General features: G+C 41.8%; 1 protein-coding gene across 2 annotated transcripts in view; it reads right to left on the bottom strand.

Moving 5' to 3' along the window:
- Positions 1 to 22,101, bottom strand: part of LOC139749636 (alanine aminotransferase 1-like) — a 269,611-nt gene that overhangs the window by 46,037 nt on the left and 201,473 nt on the right. For both annotated transcript variants that reach the window (XM_071663791.1, XM_071663790.1), the window contains exons 11-12: positions 16,115 to 16,263; positions 1,223 to 1,349 (exon numbers count right to left, since the gene is read on the bottom strand). In XM_071663791.1, the coding sequence (XP_071519892.1) occupies positions 1,259 to 1,349; positions 16,115 to 16,263 (240 nt within the window). In that variant the 3' untranslated portion in view covers positions 1,223 to 1,258. The remainder of the gene's footprint in view (positions 1 to 1,222; positions 1,350 to 16,114; positions 16,264 to 22,101) is intronic.

Below are 22,101 nucleotides of genomic sequence, written 5' to 3'. Positions count from 1 at the left end.
CCCTTTGAGGGAGTTCCAACTGGAACATTCATCAGAGATACAGACAGATAACATGACACCCTTGCCAGAGACACACCTTCATCTGGGACCACTCATCTTCTTAAACTACTTGCACATACCCCTTACTCTCAGTAAAAATTTCTCACTGTTTCCAATTACCTTCTTCCCATACCATTTATTTGTAACATGTTTAACAAAGATTTCAATCATGTAGTTTGACCAGAGCCATTAATGCCAGAAACAAATCCCTCTCTTTCTCTATTTCTTACACATTTTTCAAAGCAAACACCTGATACACATATCCCCTACCATTCCTGAAACTACACTGTTTCTCTTCATCATGCTCTGAACGTGTCTTTACCCTCTCAATCAATATCTTTCCATACAACTTATCCAGTACACTCAATAAACTTGTTCCTCTGTATTTCAAACATTCACTTTTTACGCCCTAGCCTCTAAGCAATGATACTATACATGCATCTTGCCACTACTCTGACTCCTAATCAAGATCCATACATACAATGAAACTCCTAACTAACTAATCAACAACACAGTCACCCCCTTTCTTCAAAAATTCATTTGCAGTCCCATTTGCTCCAGCTGCTTTGCAGCCACCACCACTTCACTTTTCATTAAACCATTCACCATGACTCTCTTCCCTTGCATCACCTCCACATCCAAATATCCCATATCTACTACCCTATCAGTGAACATAGTCAACAGTCCTTCTCTCGTTTTTTCACACTATGAACCTCCTTTCAAAATATTCCCTTTTAAGTTTCTTGATAGTAGCTGATGCCACCTTGCATTTGCCTACTCCTATGCACACATATATATTCATAAAAGCCCATAACATACATATACATTTCAATGCATACATCCATAGACATATACATATATACACATGTACATGTTCATACTTGCTGCCTTCACCCATTCCCATCGCCACCCCGCCACACATGAAACAGCATCCCCCCTCCCCCAGGAAGGTAGTGCCAGGAAAAGATAAAAAGGCCACATTCATTCACACCTAGTCTCTAGCTGTCATGTATAATGCATCAAAACCATTGCTCCTTTTCCACATCCAGGTCTACCCCAGATGCTTCACATGCCTTGGTTCAATCCACTGACAGCACATCAACAATCCAATCATGCCCTGCAGTAATATTATCTATATGATAACACTACAAATGTCAACCTTAAGCCCATTTTTAATACTTACAAGCATATACAAAAAAAATTTTGTTGAAGGAACTGCTTACTCATAAAGCTTAAGAAAATTAACATGGAACTCGTGGAACTTTTCAAGCATGGTCCTAAGCATCTCTTCTTGGGGCAGGATGGTGGTTCTGAGAAAGAAGAATGAAAAACTGAAAAATTGACATGGAAGATACGCACATTATAAATCAAGCAAGTCAAAACAACAGAAGAATGTGAATTGCTTGCAGAGAAGCAAAATTTTAATGAAAATATAAATACAGACAAAATATGAATGAAAGAACAGATGTAATGGAAACCCTTGCTTGATTACACACATCATTATCTTAGTTTACAGTACAGGGGAGGTATTCTAGTTTAATGGGGCCCCTATCTTTTGAACTATCTCCCCAAACAAACAAATTCTTAACCTTTTGCATGTTGTCAGCATTCTTAATTTCACCACTTAGCTTACTACATTCATCCATTAATCTGAAACTATATAATTATTTCACATTATGCTTTTCTATTTAAGCGTCTTTCTTAATTTCTGGCTATGACCTCTGATTTTCAGTGATTGTATGTTTTCAAAGAACTGTTCACTGTTGTTATCATTAAACTGGTCTATCTAAACCAAAGAGTTTTGATCAATTCACCCCTTACTCTTCTCTCTTTCTTGGTAGGAAAATTTATGGCCACCTCTAATCTATCACTGTAATATGGCTTTCTTGATTCTGGTACCACCTATGTTGCCCTCCTCTGATCCTTTACTACTAGTTCTTTGCACTTCTTTAAGGGTGATGTCCAAAACTGAGAGGCATATCTTAGTTTTGGCTTCATATACACTGCAAACAGTTTGCCAATTATTTCCTTACTCATGTGCTGCCTCACCTTCTACCACATTCAACAGTTACTGACAATACACTTTCCATCTTCCCTGCACTTCCTCCTTATGATTCAGCAACTCCCTGTCCTTACTTCTCCTATTAAAGTTTTCACTCTTTCCTTTTTCAACTGCTTCGAGTATAATTTCTTATTATCCTGAAACTTCACTCAACTTACTTCCAAAATCTTCATCTACTCTTTCTTTGCTTTCCTCTATCAGCTTCTTAACAGTCCAGTCATATATTTCATATTCTTCCCTCCTTCTTTGAATTTCCACTTGTACAATCATAACAAGCAATCTACCACATGATTTTTCTTCTCTTCCACAGCCCTTTTTATTCCTTTTTCTCATGACCTTGTATCCAACTACTAATTCTACAACCTTTAATGGTGTTTCTCTGAACATCTTAAACACCTCATTCATACATGATTGCATACCTACATCATTGCACTTCCATTTAAACTTTCAATTACCTTCACTTCATACTCCTCCCTGCATTTCTTTTATTCATCTTCTCACTCGTCAACACTTTTCCCTCTTTTTCCATTCTTCCTTATACCATACCTCCACTTCTTCCTGATCCTCATTCCACAAGAACCTCCGAAGAATCCTCTCACAACTCTAGCTTCTACCACAGTCCTTCTCAATCTTTCATCCAATGCCACATAGTCAATGAAAGCCTTTTGCTATTCTTCATAATCCCTCACCCATGTATATCTGTAGATCATCTTGTACAAAAGAAATGTGTTTGTAAGGAACAAACCCCTAACAGCACAAACATCAAGATACCTTCCATTCTCTCCCCATTTACCATCTCACCAATTTCATCACATCCCTGTTTTGCATTCATATAACCTATCATGTCTGCTTGTATTTAAAAGGATTGCCTTGATGGAGTTAGGCAATGCCTCCCCTTTAGCTCCACCCCTAAAGGGTGTATTAATGAGGTCACCATGAGAAGGCAGGGCGAGACTTGGATACTCTAGAAATCTAGAGTATCCCATTGAGGTCCTGGAATTAGAAAACTTTCCCCAATGATTAGCCTGATCACAGTAGCATCAACTCCAAACATCACTGGTTACAAATCTGCAATTGTGCAAATCATTATTCACTGGTTTCTGGCAGCATTTGTGTCTATCCAGTATTCTGAGTTGTTTCTGATTTCTTCATACCAGAGATCAAATCTATCTGCTCTGAAAAGAAGATTGTTCTCAGTTGCTAAATTAAAAACTTTGCTTATGTCTCTTTATAGCCTTTTGGCACCATCTGTCAATATGATTTTCATATTCATTCCTGTATCATCTGCAAAGGATGACAAGGAAATGCAGCTCATGTTTGTGCCGATGTCAGATGTAAGAATGAAGAACAGGAAGTGTACAAATACAGTTCCTTGTGGGGCTGTGCCTTTTACTATGGAGCCACTGTAGACGGTTAGATTTCAAACTACATGTTCTGATCCATTAGTTAATAGGTTGTACATCCACTCACACTTTCTGGCCAGCTTCTTAATCAGCCTCCCATGTGGTAATCAGTAAAATGCTTTCTGGCAGTCCAGATACAAGCAATCCACTCTACCTTCCCATTTTCTAAGACAATGCACTCCCTCTAGTCAGTGCAAAAAGAGATTACAGCAAAAATATATCTATGGTAAAAGGGTGCTACTCCATCACTGTACCTGCTCTCAACTGGTCAACTATATGGCATTCAGTGCAGATTTCTTAGACACCACTTAATATCATATAAAGCAGAGAGAGACTATATCATTTATTTATCTATGATACATAATGGCTCTTTCCCACATCAGTGAGGTAGCACCAGGAAACAGACGAAGAATGGCCCATCCACTCATATACACACATATACACATAAGTGCACACATACGTACATATACATACAAAAACATATCAACATATACACACATATACGTACACATACGCAGACATTACATACATACTCATGTACATATTCATACTTGCTTGACTTCATCCATTCCTGCTGCTACCCCACCCCACAATAAAGTAGTGCCAGGAATACAGACAAAAAGACCACATTCATTCACACTCAGTCTCTATCTGTCATGTGTAATGCAATGAAACCATAGCTCCCTATCCACATCTGGGCCCCATAGACATTCCCATGGTTTATCCCAGACACTTCACATGCTCTGGTTCAGTCCATTGACAGCATATTGACTTCAGTGTATTATAATGTTCAAATTCACTCTATTCTTTGCACGCCTCTCATCCTCCTGTATGTTCAGGCCACAAATGCTTTAAATCTTTTTTCACTCCATCATTCCACCTCCAATCTGATTTCCCGCTTCTCCTTGTTCCCTCCATCTCTGATACATATATCGTCTTTGTCAATCTTTTCTCTCTCATTCTCTCCATATGTCCAAGCCCTTTCAACATAACCTCTTCTGCTCTCTCAACCATACTCTTTTGGGGTGTATAGATGTAAGTGGATGTAACCAAGATGAGAAAAAGGAGAGATTGGTAGTATGTTTGAGGAAAGGAACCCGAATGCTTTGGCTCTGAGTGAAATGAAGCTCAAGGGTAAAGGGGAAGTGTGGTTTGGAAATGTCTTGGGAGTAAAGTCAGGGGTTGGTGAGAGGACAAGAGCAAAGGAAGGAGTAGCACTACTCCTGAAGCAGGAGTTGTGGGAGTATGTGATAGAGTGTAAGAAAGTAAACTCTAGACTGATATGGATAAAACTGAAAATGGATGGAGAGAGATGGGTGATTATCGGTGCCTATGTATCTAGTCACAAGAAGAAAGATCATGAGAGGCAAGTGTTTTGGGAGCAGCTGAGCGAGTGTGTTAGCAGCTTTGATGTATGAGAACTGGTTATAGTGATGGGTGATTTGAATGCGGAGGTAAGTAATGTGGCAGTTAAGGGATTAAATGGTGTACATGGGGTGTTCAGTGTTGAATTTGGGTATGGTAAAGAGCTTGTAGATTTGTGTGATGAAAAAGGACTGGTGATTGGGGATACCTGGTCTAAAAAGAGAGATATACGTAAGTATAAGGATGTAAGCAGGAGAGATTGCCAGAGCGTTATTGGATTACATGTTAATTGATAGGCATGTGAAAGACAGACTTGTGGATGTTAATGTGCTGAGAGGGGCAGCTGGAGGGATGTCTGATCATTAACTATGGAGGCGAAGGAGAAGATTTGTAGAGGTTTTCAGAAAAAAAGAGAAAATGTTGGGATGATAAGAGTGAATAGAGTAAGTGAGCTTGGAAAGGAAACTTGTGTGAGGAAGTACGAGGAGAGATTGAATAGAGAATGGAAAAACGTGAGAAGAAATGACATAAGGGGAGTGGGGGTTGGAATGGGATACATTTAGGGAAGCAAAGATGGCTTGTGCAAAAGATGCTTGTGGCATGAGGAAGGTGGGAGGTGGGCAAATTAGAAAGGGTAGTGAGTGGTGGGATGAAGGAGTAAGACTGTTAGTGAAAGAGAAGAGAGAGGCATTTGAATGATTTTTGCAGGGAAATAATGCAAATGACTGGGAGATGTATTAAAGAAAGAAGCAGGAGGTCAAGAGAAAAGTTCAAGAGTTGAAAAAGGGGGCAAATGAGAGTTGGGGTGGGAGAGTATCATTAAATTTTAGGGAGAATAAAAAGATGTTTTAGAAGGAGGAAATAGTGCATAAGACAAGAGAACAAATGGGAATATTGGTGAAGGGGGCTATTGGGAAGGTAATAACAAGTAGTGGTGAAGTGAGAAGATGGGGTGAGTATTTTGAAGGTTTATTGAATGTCTGATGATCTAGTGGCAGATATAGGGTGTTTTGGTCAAGGTAGTGTGCGAAGTGAGAGGGTTAGGGATAATGGTTTGATAAACAGAGAAGATGTAGTGAAAGCTTTGCAGAAGATGAAAGCTGGTAAGGCGGCGGGTTTTGATGGTATTGCCGTGGAATTTATAAAAAAAAAAAATGAGGGTGACTGTGTTGTTGACTGGTTCGTAAGGATATTCAATGTATGTATGGTTCATGGTGAAGTGCCTGAGGATTGGCAGAATGCATACACAGTGCCATTGTACAAAGACAAAGGGGATAAAGGTGAATGTTCAAATTACAAAGGTATAAGTTCATTAAGTATTCACTTTGCACACCACATTCGACCAAAACACCCTATATCTGCCACTCTATCATCAAACACATTCAACAAACCTTCAAAATACTCACTCCATCTTCTTCTCACATCACCACTACTTGTTATCACCTCCCCATTAGCCCCCTTCACTAATGTTCCCATTTGTTCCCTTGTCTTACACACTTTATTTACCTCCTTCCAAAACATCTTTTTATTCTCCCTAAAATTTAATGATACACTCTCACCCCAACTCTCATTTGCCCTCTTTTTTGCCTCTTGCACTTTTCTCTTGACCTCCTGTCCCTTTCTTTTATACATCTCCCACTCATTTGCATTATTTCCCTGCAAAAATCATCCAAATGCCTCTCTCTTCTCTTTCACTAATAATCTTACCTCTTCATCCCACCACTCACTACCCTTTCTAATCTGGCCACCTCCCATGCTTCTCATGCCACAAGCATCTTTTGAAAAAGCCATCACTGCTTCCCTAAATACATCCCATTCCTCCTCCACTCCCCTTATGTCCTTTGTTCTCACCTTTTTGCATTCTGTACTCAGTCTCTCCTGGTACTTCCTCACACAAGTCTCCTTCCCAAGCTCACTTACTCTCACCACTCTCTTCACCCCAACATTCTCTCTTCTTTTCTGAAAACCTCTACAAATCTTCACCTTCGCCTCCACAAGATATGATCAGACATCACTCCAGTTGTACCTCTCAGCACATTTGAAGAACGTATGAGAAATACTTAGAAAAACAAATGGATTTGTATGTAGCATTCATGGGTGTGGAGATGGCATATGATAGGGATGATAGAGATGCTTTGTGAAAGGTATTAAGAGTATGTGGTGTGGGAGGTAAGTTGCTAGAAGCAGTGAAAAGTTTTTATTGAGAATGCAACACATGTGTATGAGTAGGAAGAGAGGAAAGTGACTGGTTCCCAGTGAATGTTGTTTTGCAGCAGGGTTGCGTGATGCCTCCATGGCTGTCTATGGATGGAGTGGTTAGGGAGGTGAATGCAAGAGTTTTGAAGAGAGGGGCAACTGTGCAGTTTTGTTGTAGATGAGAGGGCTTGGGAAGTGAGTCAGCTGTTGTTCGCTGATGATACAGCGTTGGTGGATGAGTCGGGTGAGAAACTGCAGAAGCTGATGACTGAGTTTGGTAAAGTTTCTGAAAGAAGAAAGCTGAGAGTAAATGTGAATAAGAGCAAGGTTATTAGGTTCAGTAGGGTTGAGGGACAAATAAATTGGGAAGTAAGTTTGAATGGAGAAAAATTGGAGGAAGTGAAGTGTTTTAGATATCTGAGTGGGAGAGGGGGGCAAAGGTTCTGGGAGCTTTGAAGAATGTGTGGAAGATGAGAACATTATCTCGGAGAGCAAAAATGGGTATGTTTGAAGGAATAGTCGTTCCAACGATGTTATATGGTTGCGAGGCACAGGCTACAGATAAGGTTGTGCAGAGTAGGGTGGATGTTTTGGAAATGAAATGTTTGAGGACAATAGGGGTGTGAGGTGGTTTGATTGAGTAAGTAATGAAATGGTAAGAGAGATGTGTGGTAATAAAATGAGTGTGGTTGAGAAAGAGGAAAGGGTGTATTGAAATGGTTTCATCATATGGAGATAATGAGTGAAGAAAGATTGAAAAAAAGGATATATGTGTCAGAGGTGGAGGGAACGAGGAGAAGTGGGAGACCAAATTGGAGGTGGAAGGATGGAGTGGAAAAGATTGTAAGCGATCGGGGCCTGAACATACAGGAGGGAGTAAGGCGTGCAAGGAATAGAGTGAATTGGAACGATGTGGTATACCAGGGTTGATGTGCTGTCAATGGATTGAACCAGGGCATATGAAGTGTCTGGGGAAAACCATGTAAAGTTTTGTGGGGCCTAGATATGGAATGGGAGCTGTGGTTTCGGTGCATTACACATGACAGTTAGAGACTGAGTGTGAATGAATGTGGCCTTTGTTGTCTTTTCCTTCTAGCGCTACGTCGAGCATGTAAGGGGAGGGGGTGCCATTCCATATGTGGCGGGGTGGCGATGAGAATGGATGAAGGCAGGAAGTATGAACATGTACATGTGAATATATGTATATGTCTGTGTATGTATATGTATGTAAATGCTGAAATGTATAGGTATGTATAAGAGCGTGTGTGGGTGTGTATGTGGGTGTGTTGGGCCATTCTTTCATCTGTTTCCTTGCACTACCTTGCTAACGTGGGAGATAGCGACAAAGTATCATAATAAAAATAAAAAAAATTTTTCTATTATACTTTGTTGGTTTCCCGTGTTAGCAAGGTAGCGCAAGGAAACAGACGAAAGAATGGCCAAACCCACCCACATAAACATGCATATACATAAACCCCACACATGCACATATACATACCTATACATTTCAAAGTATACATACATATACATATACAAAGAGGATATATGTGTCAGAGGTGGAGGGAACGAGAAGTGGGAGACCAAATTGGAGGTGGAAAGATGGAGTGAAAAAGATTTTGAGTGATCGGGGCCTGAACATGCAGGAGGGTGAAAGGTGTGCAAGGAATAGAGTGAATTGGAACGATGTGGTATACTGGGGTCGATGTGCTGTCAATGGATTGAACCAAGGCATGTGAAGTGTCTTGGGTAAATCCATGGAAAATTTTGTGGAGCCTGGATGTGGAAAGGGAGCTGTGGTTTTGGTGCATTATACATGACAGCTAGAGACTAAGTGTGAATGAATGTGGCCTTTGTTGTCTTTTCCCAGCACTACCTCGTGCACATGCGGAGGGAGGGGGGTTGTCATTTCATGTGTGGCGGGGTGGCAATGGAAATGAATAAGGGCAGACAATATGAATAATGTACATGTGTATATATGTATATGTTTGTGTGAGTATATATATGTATACGTTGAGATGTAAGGTATGTATATGTGCATGTGTGGACATTTATATATATACATGTGTCTATGGGTGGGTTGGGCCATTCTTTCATCTATTTCCTTGCGCTACCTAGCTAACGCAGGAGACAGCAACAAAGTATAATAATAATTAGAAAAAAGCATACCTATACATATAAACACAAGTACATACATCCCTGGGGATAGGGGAGAAAAAATACTTCCCATGAATTCCTCACGTGTCGTAGAAGGCGGCTAAAGGGGACGGGAGTAGGGTGCTAAAAAAACCGCCCCTCCTTGTATTTCAACTTTCTAAAGGGGAAAACAGAAGGAGTCAAGCGGGGAGTGCTCATCCTCCTCGTAGGATCAGATTGGTGTGTCTAAATGTGTGTGGATGTAACCAAAATGAGAAAAAAGTTGAGATAGGTAGTATGTTTGAGGAAAGGAACCTAGATGTTCTGGCTCTAAGTGAAACAAAGCTCAAGAGTAAAGAGGAAGAGTGGTTTGGGAATGTCTTGGGAGTAAAGTCAAGGGTTGGTGAGAGGACAAGAGCAAGTAACACTAATCCTGAAACAGCAGTTGTGGGAGTATGTGATAGAGTGTAAGAAAGTAAACTCTAGAATGATATGGGTAAAACTAAAAGTGGGTGGAGAGAGATGGGTGATTATTGGTGCACATGCACCTGGGCATGAGAAGAAAGATCAAGAGAGGCAAGTGTTTTGGGAGAAGCTGAGTATGTGTGTCAGTAGGTTTGATGCACGAAACCAGGTTATAGTGAAAGGTGATTTGAATGCAAAGGTGAGTAATGTGGCAGTTGAGGAAATAATTGGTGTACATGGGGTGTTTAGTGTTGTAAATGGAAATGGTGAAGAGCTTGTAGATTTGTGCACTGAAAAAGGACTGGTGATTAGGAATACCTGGTTTAAAAAGAGAGATATAAATAAGTATACGTATGTAAGTAGGAGAGATAGCCAGAGAGCGTTACTGAATTACGTATAAATTGATAGGCTTGCGAAAGAGAGACTTTTGGATGTTAAATGTGCTGAGAGGTGCAACTGGAGGGATGTCTGATCATTATCTTGGTCTGAACATCATCTTGTGGAGGCGATGGTGAAGATTTGTAGAGGTTTTCAGAAAAGAAGAGAGAATGTTGGGGTAAAGAGAATGGTGAGAGTAAGTGAGCTTGGGAAGGAGACTTGTGTGAGGAAGTACCAGGAGAGACTGAGTACAGAATGGGAAAAGGTGAGAACAAAGGACATAAAGGGAGTGGGGGAGGAATTGGATGTATTTAGGGAAGCAGTGATGGCTTGTGAAAAAGATGCTTGTGGCATGAGAAGCAAGGGAGGTGGGCAAATTAGGAAGGGTAGTGAGTGGTGGGATGAAGAAGTGAGATTATTAGTGAAAGAGACGAGAGAGAGGCATTTGGACGAACTTTGCAGGGAAATAATGCAAATGACTGGAAGATGTATAAAAGAAAGAGGCATGAGGTCAAGAGAAAGGTGCAAGAGGTGAAAAAGAGGGCAAATGAGAGTTGGGGTGAGAGAGTATCATTAAATTTTAAGGAGAATAAAAAGATGTTTTGGAAGGAGGTAAATAAAGTGTGTAAGACAAGGGAACAAATGGAAACATCAGTGAAGGGGGCTAATGGGGAGGTGATAACAAGTAGTGGTGATGTGAGAAGGAGATGGAGTGAGTATTTTGAAGGTTTGCTGAATGTGTTTGATGACAGAGTGGCAGATATAGGGTGTTTTGGTCGAGAAGGTGTGCAAAGTGAGAGGGTTAGGGAAAATGATTTGGTAAACAGAGAAGAGGTAGTAAAAGCTTTGCGGAAGATGAAAGCTGGCAAGGCAGCGTGTTTGGATGGTATTGCAGTGGAATTTATTTAAAAAGGGGGTGACTGTGTTGTTGACTGGTTGGTAAGGTTACTCAATGTATGTATGACTCATGGTGAGGTGCCTGAGGATTGGCAGAATGCTTGCATAGTGCCATTGTACAAAGGCAAAGGGGATAAAGGTGGGTGTTCAAATTAGAGAGATATATTTTTGTTGAATATTCCTGGGAAATTATATGGGAGAGTATTGATTGAGAAGGTGAAGGCATGTACAGAGCATCAGACTGGGGAAAAGCAGTGTGGTTTCAGAAGTGGTAGAGGATGTGTGGATCAGGTGTTTCCTTTAAAGTATGTATGTGAGAAATACTTAGAAAAGCAAATGGATTTGTAAGTAGCATTTATGGATCTGGAGAAAGCATATGATAGAATTGATAGAGATGCTCTGTGAAAGGTATTAGGAATATATGGTGTGGGACGCAAGGATGTAAGGCATGTGTACGAGTAGGAAGAGAGGAAAGTGATTGGTTCTCAGTGAATGTCGGTTTCTGGCAGGGGTGCGTGATGTCTCCATGGTTGTTTAATTTGCTTATGGATGGGGTTGTTAGAGAGGTAAGTGCAAGAGTTTTCGAGAGAGGAGCAAGTATGCAGTCTGTTGTGGATGAGAGAGCTTGGGAAGTGAGTCAGTTGTTGTTTGCTGATGATACAGCGCTGGTGGCTGATTCGGGTGAGAAACTGCAGAAAGAAGAAAGCTGAGAGTGAATGTGAATAAGAGCAAGGTTATCAGGCACAGTAGGGTTGAGGGACAAGTCTATTGGGAGGAAAGTTTGAATGGAGAAAAACTGGAGTAAGTGAAGTGTTTCAGATATCTGGGGGTTGATTTGGCAGTGGATGGAACCATGGAAGAGGAAGTGAGTCATAGGGTGGGGGAGGGGGCGAAAGTTCTAGGAGCATTGAAAAATGTGTGGAAGGCGAGAACGTTATCTTGGAAAGCAAAAATGGGTATGTTTGAAGGAATAGTGGTTCCAACAATGTTATATGGTTGCAAGGCGTGGGCTACAGATAGAGTTGTGCAGAGGATGGTGGATGTGTTGGAAATGAGATTTTTGAGGAAAATATGTGGTGTGAGGTGGTTTGATCGAGTAAGTAATGAAAGGGTGAGGGGGTGTGTGGTAATAGAAAGAGTGTGGCTGAGAGAGCAGAAGAGGGTGTTTTGAAATGGTTTGGTCACATGGAGAGAATGAGTGAGGAAAGATTGACCAAGAGGATATATGTGTCAGAGGTGGAGGGAATGAGAAGTGGGGGACCAAATTGGAGGTGGAAGGATGGAGTGAAAAAGATTTTGAGTGATCGGGGCCTGAACATGCAGGAGGGTGAAAGGCGTGCAAGGAATAGAGTAGACTGGAACGATGTGGTATACCGGGGTCGACCTGCTGTCATTGGATTGAACCAGGGCATGTGAAGCATCTGGGGTAAACCATGGAAAGGTTTGTGGGGCCTGGATGTGGAAAGGGAGCTGTGTTTTCGGTGCATTGTACATGACAGCTAGAGACTGAGTATGAATGAATGTGGCCTTTGTTGTCTTTCCTAGTGCTACCTCACACACATGTGGGGGGGAGGGGGTTGTCATTTCATGCGTAGCGGGTGGCAACGGGAATGAATAAAGGCAGACAGTATGAATTATGTACACGTGTACATATGTATATGTCTGTGTGTGTATATATATGTATATGTTGACATGTATATGTATGTACATGTGCGTGTCAGGACGTGTATGTATATACATGTGTATGTGGGTGGGTTGGGCCATTCTTTCATCTGTTTCCTTGCACTATCTTGCTAATGTGGGAGACAGCGACAAAGTATAATAATAATAATAATACATATTCATACAAGCTACCTTCATTCATTCCCACCACCACCCTGCCACACATGAAATGGCACCCCCCTTCCCCCCACATGCGTGTGAGGTAGTGCTAGGAAAAGACAACAAAGGTCACATTCGTTCACACTCAGTCTCTAGATGTCATGTGTAATGCACCAAAACCATAGCTCCCTTTCCACATTCAGGCCCCTCAAAACTTTCCATGGTTTACCCCAGACACTTCACATGCCCTGGTTCAATCCAATGACAGCATGTCGACCTCAGTATACCGCATCGTTCCAATTCACTCTGTTCCTTGCACGCCTCTCACCCTCCTGCATGTTCAGGCCCCGATCACTCAAAATCTTTTTCACTCCATCCTTCCACCTCCAATTTGGTCCCCCACTTCTCATTCCCTCCACCTCAGACACATATATCCTCTTGGTCATTCTTTCCTCACTCATTCTCTCCATATCACCAAACCATTTCAAAACACCCTCTTCTGCTCTCTCGACCACACTCTTTATTACTGCACACCTCTCTTACCCTTTCATTACTTACTCGATCAAACCACATCACACCACATCACACCACATATTGTCCTAAAACATCTCATTTCCAACACATCCACCCTCCTCTACACACCCCTATCTACAGCCCATGCCTCACAACCATACAACATTGTTGGAACCAATATTCCTTCAAACATACCTATTTTTGCTCTACGAGAAAACGTTCTCGCCTTCCACACATTCTTTAACGCTCCCAGAACCTTTGACCCCTCTCCACCCAGTGACTCACTTCCGCTTCCATGGTTCCATCCGCTGCCAAATCCACTACCAGATATCTAAAACACTTCACTTCCTCCAGTTTTCCTTCATTTAAACTTTCCTCCCAATAGACTTGTCCCTCAACCCTACTGTACCTAATAACCTTGCTCTTATTCACATTTACTCTCAGCTTTCTTCTTTCACACGCTTTACCAAACTCAGTCACCAGCTTCTGCAGTTTCTCACACGAATTCAGCCACCAATGCTGTATCATCAGTGAACAACAACTGACTCACTTCCCAAGCTCTCTCATCCACAACAGACTGCATACTTGCCCTCTCTCGAAAACTCTTGCATTCACCTCTCTAACAACCCCTTCCATAAACAAATTAAACAACCATGGAGACATCACACACCCCTGCTGCAAACCAACATTCACTGGGAACCAATCACTTTCCTCTCTTCCTACTCGAACACATGCCTTACATCCTCGATAAAACCTTTTCACTGCTTATAGCAACTTACCTTCCACCATATGCTCTTAATGCCTTCCACAGAGCATCTCTATCAACTCTAATATATGTCTTCTCCACATCCATAAATGCTACATACAAATCCATTTGCTCTTCTCAGTATTTCTCACATACATTCTTCAAAGCAAACACCTGATCCACACATCCTCTACCACTTCTGAAACCACACTGCTCTTCCCCAATCTGATGCTCTGTACATGCCTTCACCCTCTTAATCAATACCGTTCCATACAATTTCCCAGGAATACTCAACAAACTTATACCTCTGTAATTTGAACACTCACCTTTATCCCCTCTGCCTTTGTACAATGGCACTATGCATGCATTCCGCCAATCCTCAGGCACTTCACCATGAGCCATACATACATTGAATATCCTCACCAACCAGTCAACAACACAGTCATCTCCTTTTTTAATAAATTCCACTGAAACACCATCCAAACCCACCACCTTGCCAGCTTTCATCTTCTGCAAAGCTTACACTACCTCTCCTCTCTTTACCAAACCATTCTCCCTGATCCTCTCACTTCTTACACCACCTCAACCAAAACACCCTGTATCTGCCACTCTATCATCTAACACATTCAACAAACCTTCAAAATACTCCATCCATCTCCTTCTCACATCACCACTACTTGCTATTACCTCCCAATTAGCCCCTTTCATTGATGTTCCCATTTGTTCTCTTGTCTTACGCACTTTATCTACCTCCTAGCAAGATATCTTTTTATTCTCCCTAAAACTTAATGATACTCTCATCTCAACTCTCATTTGCTCTCTTTTTCACCTCTTGCACCTTTCTCTTGATCTCTTGCCTCTTTCTTTGATACATCTCCTAGTCATTTCCACAGCAAAAATCTTCCAAATGCTTCTCTCTTCTCTTTCATTGATAATTTCACTTCACCCCACCACTCACTACCCTTTCTAATCTGCCCACCTCCCATGCTTCTCATGCCACAAGCATCTTTTGCACAAGCCATCACTGCTTCCCTAAATACATCAAATTCCTCCCCCACTCCCCTTACGTCCTTTGCTTTCATCTTTTTCCATTCTGTACTCAGTCTCTCCAGGTACTTCCTCACTCAAGTCTCCTTCCCAAGCTCACTTACTTTCACCACTCTCTTCACCCCAACATTCTCTCTTCTTTCTTGAAAACAGCTACAAATCTTCACCTTCACCTTTATAAGGTAATGATCAGACGCCCCTCCAGTTGCACATCTCAGCACATTAACATCCAAAAGTTTCTATTTCATGCTCTTATCAATTAACACATAATCCAATAACACTCTCTGGCCAGGTATTCCAAATCACCAGTCCTTTTTCAGCAAACAAATCTACAAGCTCTTCACCATTTCCATTTATAACACTGAACACCCCATGTACACCAATTATTCCCTCAGCTGCCACATTACTCACCTTTGCATTCAAATCACCCATCACCATAACCTGGTCTCATGCATCAAAACTGCTAACACACTCACTCAGGTGCTCCCAAAACACTTGCCTCTCATGATCATGTGTGTGTGTGTGTGTGTGTGTGTGTGTGTGTGTGTGTGTGTGTGTGTGTGTGTGGATGGGCCATTCTTCGTCTGTTTCCGGGTGCTACCTCGCTGATGCAGGAAACAGCGATTATGTATAATAGATAAATAAACATATCCCTATTTTTTTCTCCCCTATCCCTGGGGATAAGGTAGAAAGAATACTTCCCACATATTCCCTGTGTGTTGCAGAAGGCAACTAAAAGGAGAGGGAAAGGAGGGCTGGAAATCCTTCCTTCCTGTTTTAATTTTTCCAAAAGAAGGAATAGAGAAGGGGTCCAAGCAAGGATATCCCTCTGAGGCTCAGTCCTCTGTTTTTACCACTATGTCGCTAATGCGGGAAACAGCTAACAGGTATGAAAAAAATACACAAATGGGGAAGAAAATTACAAATATCTAATACATTCTCAAATGTATATCACCAGTGTGCCATGAACTGCATTTCCAATAGCATAAGTAATACTAATGAAACAGAAAATTATTTTTGCCATTTACAAGAACTTTACTAACTACTGACCTAAAGTGGTATGTTCCTGGTTGCTGTCCAAATCCACTGCCTGGGACAATACAAATACCAGTGTTTTCAAGCAACTGGAATGCATAGAATACATCTGGAGCTTGACCTGCTGTTTTTGCAGCTTCTATAGCTCTTTCTGGTATCATTATCTAGGGGAAAGAAAGTCTTACGATAATATCATGAACATTTCTAAAAGCATTACTGGACTCTGCCAGCTTCAGGTTACACCACAAGTAAAAAGTGACCTTTGACAAGCTACATCATCAGAGTACAACCCCTTCAAAGAACTTTTCACTCCCATAAAGTTCATCATTTCCCTGCTACAGGTTGAAATGCAGCCTTGAAGAAGGGGTTTTCAGGTTATATAATACTGTATTTCTCAATATCAACTGGGGTGTAATAAACATATTTTTTCCATTATCATACTTGATCCCCGTTTCCCGCGTCAGCAAGGTGGCACCAGGAAACGGACAAAGAAAGACCCATCCACTCATTTACACATATATATACATAAACACCAATACACGTGCATATACATACATATACATATCAACATACATATAAATACACATACACTGATTACATACACTGATCACGGGGGGGGGGGGGGGGGGGGGGGGGGGGCAAAGGTTTTGGGAGTAATGAAGAATGTGTGGAAGGAAACTATGTTATCTTGGAAAGAAAAATGGGTATGTTTGAAGGGAAAGTAATTCTAACAATATTATATGGTTGCAAGGCATGGGCTATAGATAGGGTTAAGTGGAATACGGAGAATGTGTTGGAAATGAAATGTTTGAGGACAATATGTGGTGTGAGGTGGTTTGATCAAGTAAGTAATGAAAGGATAAGAGAGACATTTTGAAATAAAAAGAGTGTGGATGAGAGAGCAGAAAAGGGTGTGTTGAAATGGTCTGGACATATGGAGAGAATGAGTGAGGAAAGATTGACAAAGAAGATACATGTGTCAAAAGTGGAGGGAACAAGAAGTGGGAAACCAAACCGGAGGTGGTATGATGGAGTGAAAAAGATTTTGAGAAATTGGGGCCTGAACATACAGATCAGGTGTGCTTTGAAGAATGTATGTGAGAAATACTTAGAAAAGCAAATGGATTTGTATGTAGCATTTATGGATCTGGAGAAGGCATATGATAGAGTTGATAGATGCTCTGTGGAAGGTACTAAGAATATATGGTGTGGGAGGCAAGTTGTTAGAAGCAGTGAAAAGTTTTATCGAGGATGTAAGGCATGTGTGCGTGCAGGAAGAGAGGAAAGTGATTGGTTCTCAGTGAATGTAGGTTTGCGGCAGAGGTGTGTGATGTCTCCATGGTTGTTTAATTTGTTTATGGATGGGGTTGTTATGGAGGTGAATGCAAGAGTTTTGGAAAGAGGGGCAAGTATGCAGTCTGTTGGGGATGAGAGAGGATGAGAGAGCTTGGGAAGTGAGTCAGTTGTTGTTCGCTGATGATACAGCGCTGGTGGCTGATTCATGTGAGAAACTGCAGAAGCTGGTGACTGAGTTTGGTAAAGTGTGTGAGAGAAGAAAGTTAAGAATAAATGTGAATAAGAGCAAGGTTATTAGGTACAGTAGGGTTGAAGGTCACGGCAACTGGGAAGTAAGTTTGAGTGGAGAAAAACTGGAGGAAGTAAAGTGTTTTAGATATCTGGGAGTGGATCTGGCAGCAGATGGAACCATGGAAGCGGAAGTGAATCATAGGGTGGGCGAGGGGGCGAAAATCCTGGGAGCCTTGAAGAATGTTTGGAAGTCGAGAACATTATCTCAGAAAGCAAAAATGGGTATGTTTGAAGGAACAGTGGTTCCAACAATGTTGTATGATTGCGAGGCGTGGGCTATGGATAGAGTTGTGCGCAGGAGGGTGGATGAGCTGGAAATGAGATGTCTGAGGACAATATGTGGTGTGAGGTGGTTTGATCGAGTAAGTAATGTAAGGGTAAAAGAGATGGGTGGAAATAAAAAGAGCGTGGTTGAGAGAGCAGAAGAGGGCATTTGGAAATGGTTTGGGCACATGATGAGAATGAGTGAGGAAAGATTGACCAAGAGAATATATGCGTCGGAGGTGGAGGGAACGAGGAGAAGTGGGAGACCAAATTGGAGGTGGAAAGATGGAGTGAAAATGATTTTGAGTGATCGGGGCCTGAACATGCAGGAGGGTGGAAGGCGGGCAAGGAATAGAGTGAATTGGATCGATGTGGTATACCGGGGTCGACGTGCTGTCAATAGATTGAATCAGGGCATGTGAAGCGTCTGGGGTAAACCATGAAAAGTTCTGTGGAGCCTGGATGTGGAAAGGGAGCTATGAGGGGGGAGGGGAATGTTATTCTATGTGTAGCGAGGTGGCGATGGGAATAAATAAAGGCAGACAGTATGAATTATGTACATGTGTATATATGTATATGTCTGTGTGTGTATATATATGTGTACATTGAGATGTATAGGTATGTATATTTACGTGTGTATGTATATACATGTGTATGGTGGTGGGTTGGGCCATTTCTTTCGTCTGTTTCCTTGCGCTACCTCGCAAATGCGGGAGACAGCGACAAAGCAAAATAAATAAATAAATATATATGAATTTGTGTATGTTTATATATATGTATATGAGGAAATGTATCCATTTGCTTTTCTAAGTGTTTCTCACATACATTCTTCAAAGCAAACACCTGATCCACACATCCTCTACCACTTCTGAAACCACACTGCTCTTCCCCAGTCTGATGCTCTGTACATGCCTTCACCCTCTCAATCAATACCCTACCATATAATTTACCAGGAATACTCAACAAACTTATACCTCTGTAATTGGAGCACTCAACTTTATCCCCTTTGCCTCTGTACAATGGCACTATGCAAGCATTCCACCAAACCTCATGTACTTCACCATGAGTCATACATACATTACCTTACCAACCAGTCAACAATACAGTCACCCCCTTTTTTAATATATTCCACAGCAATACCATTCAAACCCGCTGCCTTGCCGGCTTTCATCTTCCACAAAGCTTTTACTACCTCTTCTCTGTTTATCAAATCATTCTCCCTAACCCTTTCACTTTGCACACCACCTTGACCAAAACACCCTATATCTGCTACTCATATCATCAAACACATTCAACAAACCTTCAAAATACTCACTCCATCTCCTTCTCACATCACCACTACTTGTTATCACCTCCCCATTAGCCCCCTTCACTGAAGTTCCCATTGATTCTCTTGTCTTATGCACTTTATTTACCTCCTTCCAAAACATCTTTTTATTCTCCCTGAAATTTAATGATACTCTCTCACCCCAACTCTCATTTGCCCTTTTTCACCTCTTGCACCTTTCTCTTGACCTCCTGCCTCTTTCTTTTATACATCTCCCACTCATTTGCATTATTTCCCTGCAAAAATCGTCCAAATGCCTCTCTCTTCTCTTTCACTAACAATCTTGCTTCTTCATCCCACCACTCACTACCCTTTCTAATCTGCCCACCTCCCACGCTTCTTATCCCACAAGCATCTTTTGCGCAAGCCATCACTGCTTCCCTAAATACATCCCATTCCTCCCCCACTCCCCTTATGTCCTTTGTTCTCACCTTTTTTCATCCTGTATTCATTCTTTCCAAGTACTTCCTCACACAAACGTCTCCTTCCCAAGCTCACTTACTCTCACCACTCTCTTCACCCCAACATTCTCTCTTCTTTTCTGAAAACCTCAACAAATTTTCACCTTCGCCTCCACAAGATAATGATCAGACATCCCTCCAGATGCACCTCTCAGCACATTAACATCCAAAAGTCTCTCCTTCGCGCACCTATCAATTAACAAACAATCCAATAACGCTCTCTGGCCATCTCTCCTTCTTACATATGCATACTTATGTATATCTCTCTTTTTAAACCAGGTATTCCCAATCACCAGTCCTTTGTCAGCACATAAATCTACAAGATCTTCACCATTTCCATTTACAACACTGAACACCCCATGTACACCAATTATACCCTCAAATGCCACATTACTCACCTTTGCATTCAAATCACCCATCACTATAACCCAGTCTCGTGCATCAAAACTACTAACACACTCACTCAGTTGCTCCCAAAGCACTTGCCTATCATGATCTTTCTTGTCATAACCAGGTGCATATGCACCAATAATCACCCATCTCTCTCCATCCACTTTCAGTTTTACCAATATCAATCTAGAGTTTACTTTCTTACACTCTATCACATACTCCCACAACTGCTGTTTCAGGGGTAGTGCTACTCCTTCCTTTCCTCTTGTCCTTTCACTAACCCCTGACTTCACTTCCAAGACATTCCCAAACCACTCTTCCCCCTTACCCTTGAGCTTCGTTTCACTCAGAGCCAAAACATCCAGGTTCCTTTCCTCAAACATACTACATATCTCTCCTTTTTTCTCATCTTGGTTACATCCACACACATTTAGACACCGCAGTGTGAGCCTTCGAGGAGGATGAGCACTCCCTGCGTCCCCTTTAGTCGCCTTCTATCACACTTGAGGAATGCGTGGGAAGTATTCTTTCTCCCCTATCCCTAGGGATAGGGGAGGAAGTATGTAGAATATGTAGTATGTAGAATAGTATGTAGCTTTTATAGATCTGGAGAAGGCATATGATAGAGTTGATAGAGATGCTCCGTGGAAGGTATTAAGAATATATGGTATGTGAGGTAAGGTGTTAGAAGCAGTGAAAAGATTTTATCGAGGATGTAAGGCATGTGTACTTGTAGGAAGAGAGGAAAGTGATTGGTTCTCAGTGAATGTAGGTTTGCGGCAAGGGTGTGTGATGTCTCCATGGTTGTTTAATTTGTTTATGGATGGGGTTGTTAGGGAGGTGAATGCAAGAGTTTTGGAGAGAGGGGCAAGTATGCAGTCTGTTGTGGATGAGAGACCTTGGGAAGTGAGTCAGTTGTTGTTCGCTAATGATACAGCGCTGGTGGCTGATTCGTGTGAGAAACTGCAGAAGCTGGTGACTGAGTTTGGTAAAGTGTGTGAAAGAAGAAAGCTGAGAGTAAATGAGAATAAGAGCAAGGTTATAAGGTACAGTCAGGTTGAGGGACAAGCCAATTGGGAGGTAAGTTTGAATGGAGAAAAACTGGAGGAAGTGAAGTGTTTTAGATATCTGGGAGTGGATTTGGCAGCGGATGGAACCATGGAAGCAGAAGTGAATCATAGGGTGGGGGAGGGGGCAAGAGTTCTGGGAGCGTTAAGAATGTGTGGAAGTCGAGAACATTATCTCGGAAAGCAAAAATGGGTATGTTTGAAGGAATAGTGGTTCCAACAATGTTATATGGTTGGGAAGTGTGGGCTATAGATAAAGTTGTGCGGAGGAGGGTGGATGTGCTGGAAATGAGATGCTTGAGGACAATATGTGGTGTGAGGTGGTTTGATCGAGTAAGTAATGATAGGGTAAGAGAGATGTGTGGTAATAAAAAGAGTGTGGTTGAGAGAGCAGAAGAGGGTGTTTTGAAATGGTTTGATCTCATGGAGAGAATGAGAGAGGAAAGATTGACCAAGAGGATATATGTGTCAGAGGTGGAGGGAACAAGGAGAAGTGGGAGACCAAATTGGAGGTGGAAAGATGGAGTGAAAAAGATTTTGAGTGATCGGGGCCTGAACATGCAGGAGGGTGAAAGGCGTGCAAGGAATAGAGTGAATTGGAACAATGTGATATATCAGGGTTGACGTGCTGTCAATGGGTTGAACCAGGGCATGTGAAGCGTCTGGGGTAAACCATCGAAAGTTCTGTGGGGTCTGGATGTGGAAAGGGAGCTGTGGTTTCAGTGCATTATCACATGACAGCTAGAGACTGAGTGTGAACGAATGTGGCCTTTGTTGTCTTTTCCTAGCACTATGTCGCACACATGAGGGGGGGAGGGTTTTTTTTATTTCATGTGTGGCAGGGTGGAGATTGGAATGAATAAAGGCAGACAGTATGAATTATGTACATGTGTATATATGTTTAAG

The sequence above is a fragment of the Panulirus ornatus genome, chromosome 7, assembly GCF_036320965.1.
Source record: "Panulirus ornatus isolate Po-2019 chromosome 7, ASM3632096v1, whole genome shotgun sequence".
NCBI lineage: Eukaryota > Metazoa > Arthropoda > Malacostraca > Decapoda > Palinuridae > Panulirus > Panulirus ornatus.
Note: the sequence above shows the minus strand (reverse complement) of the source record. Positions and strands in the feature narration are given on the sequence as shown.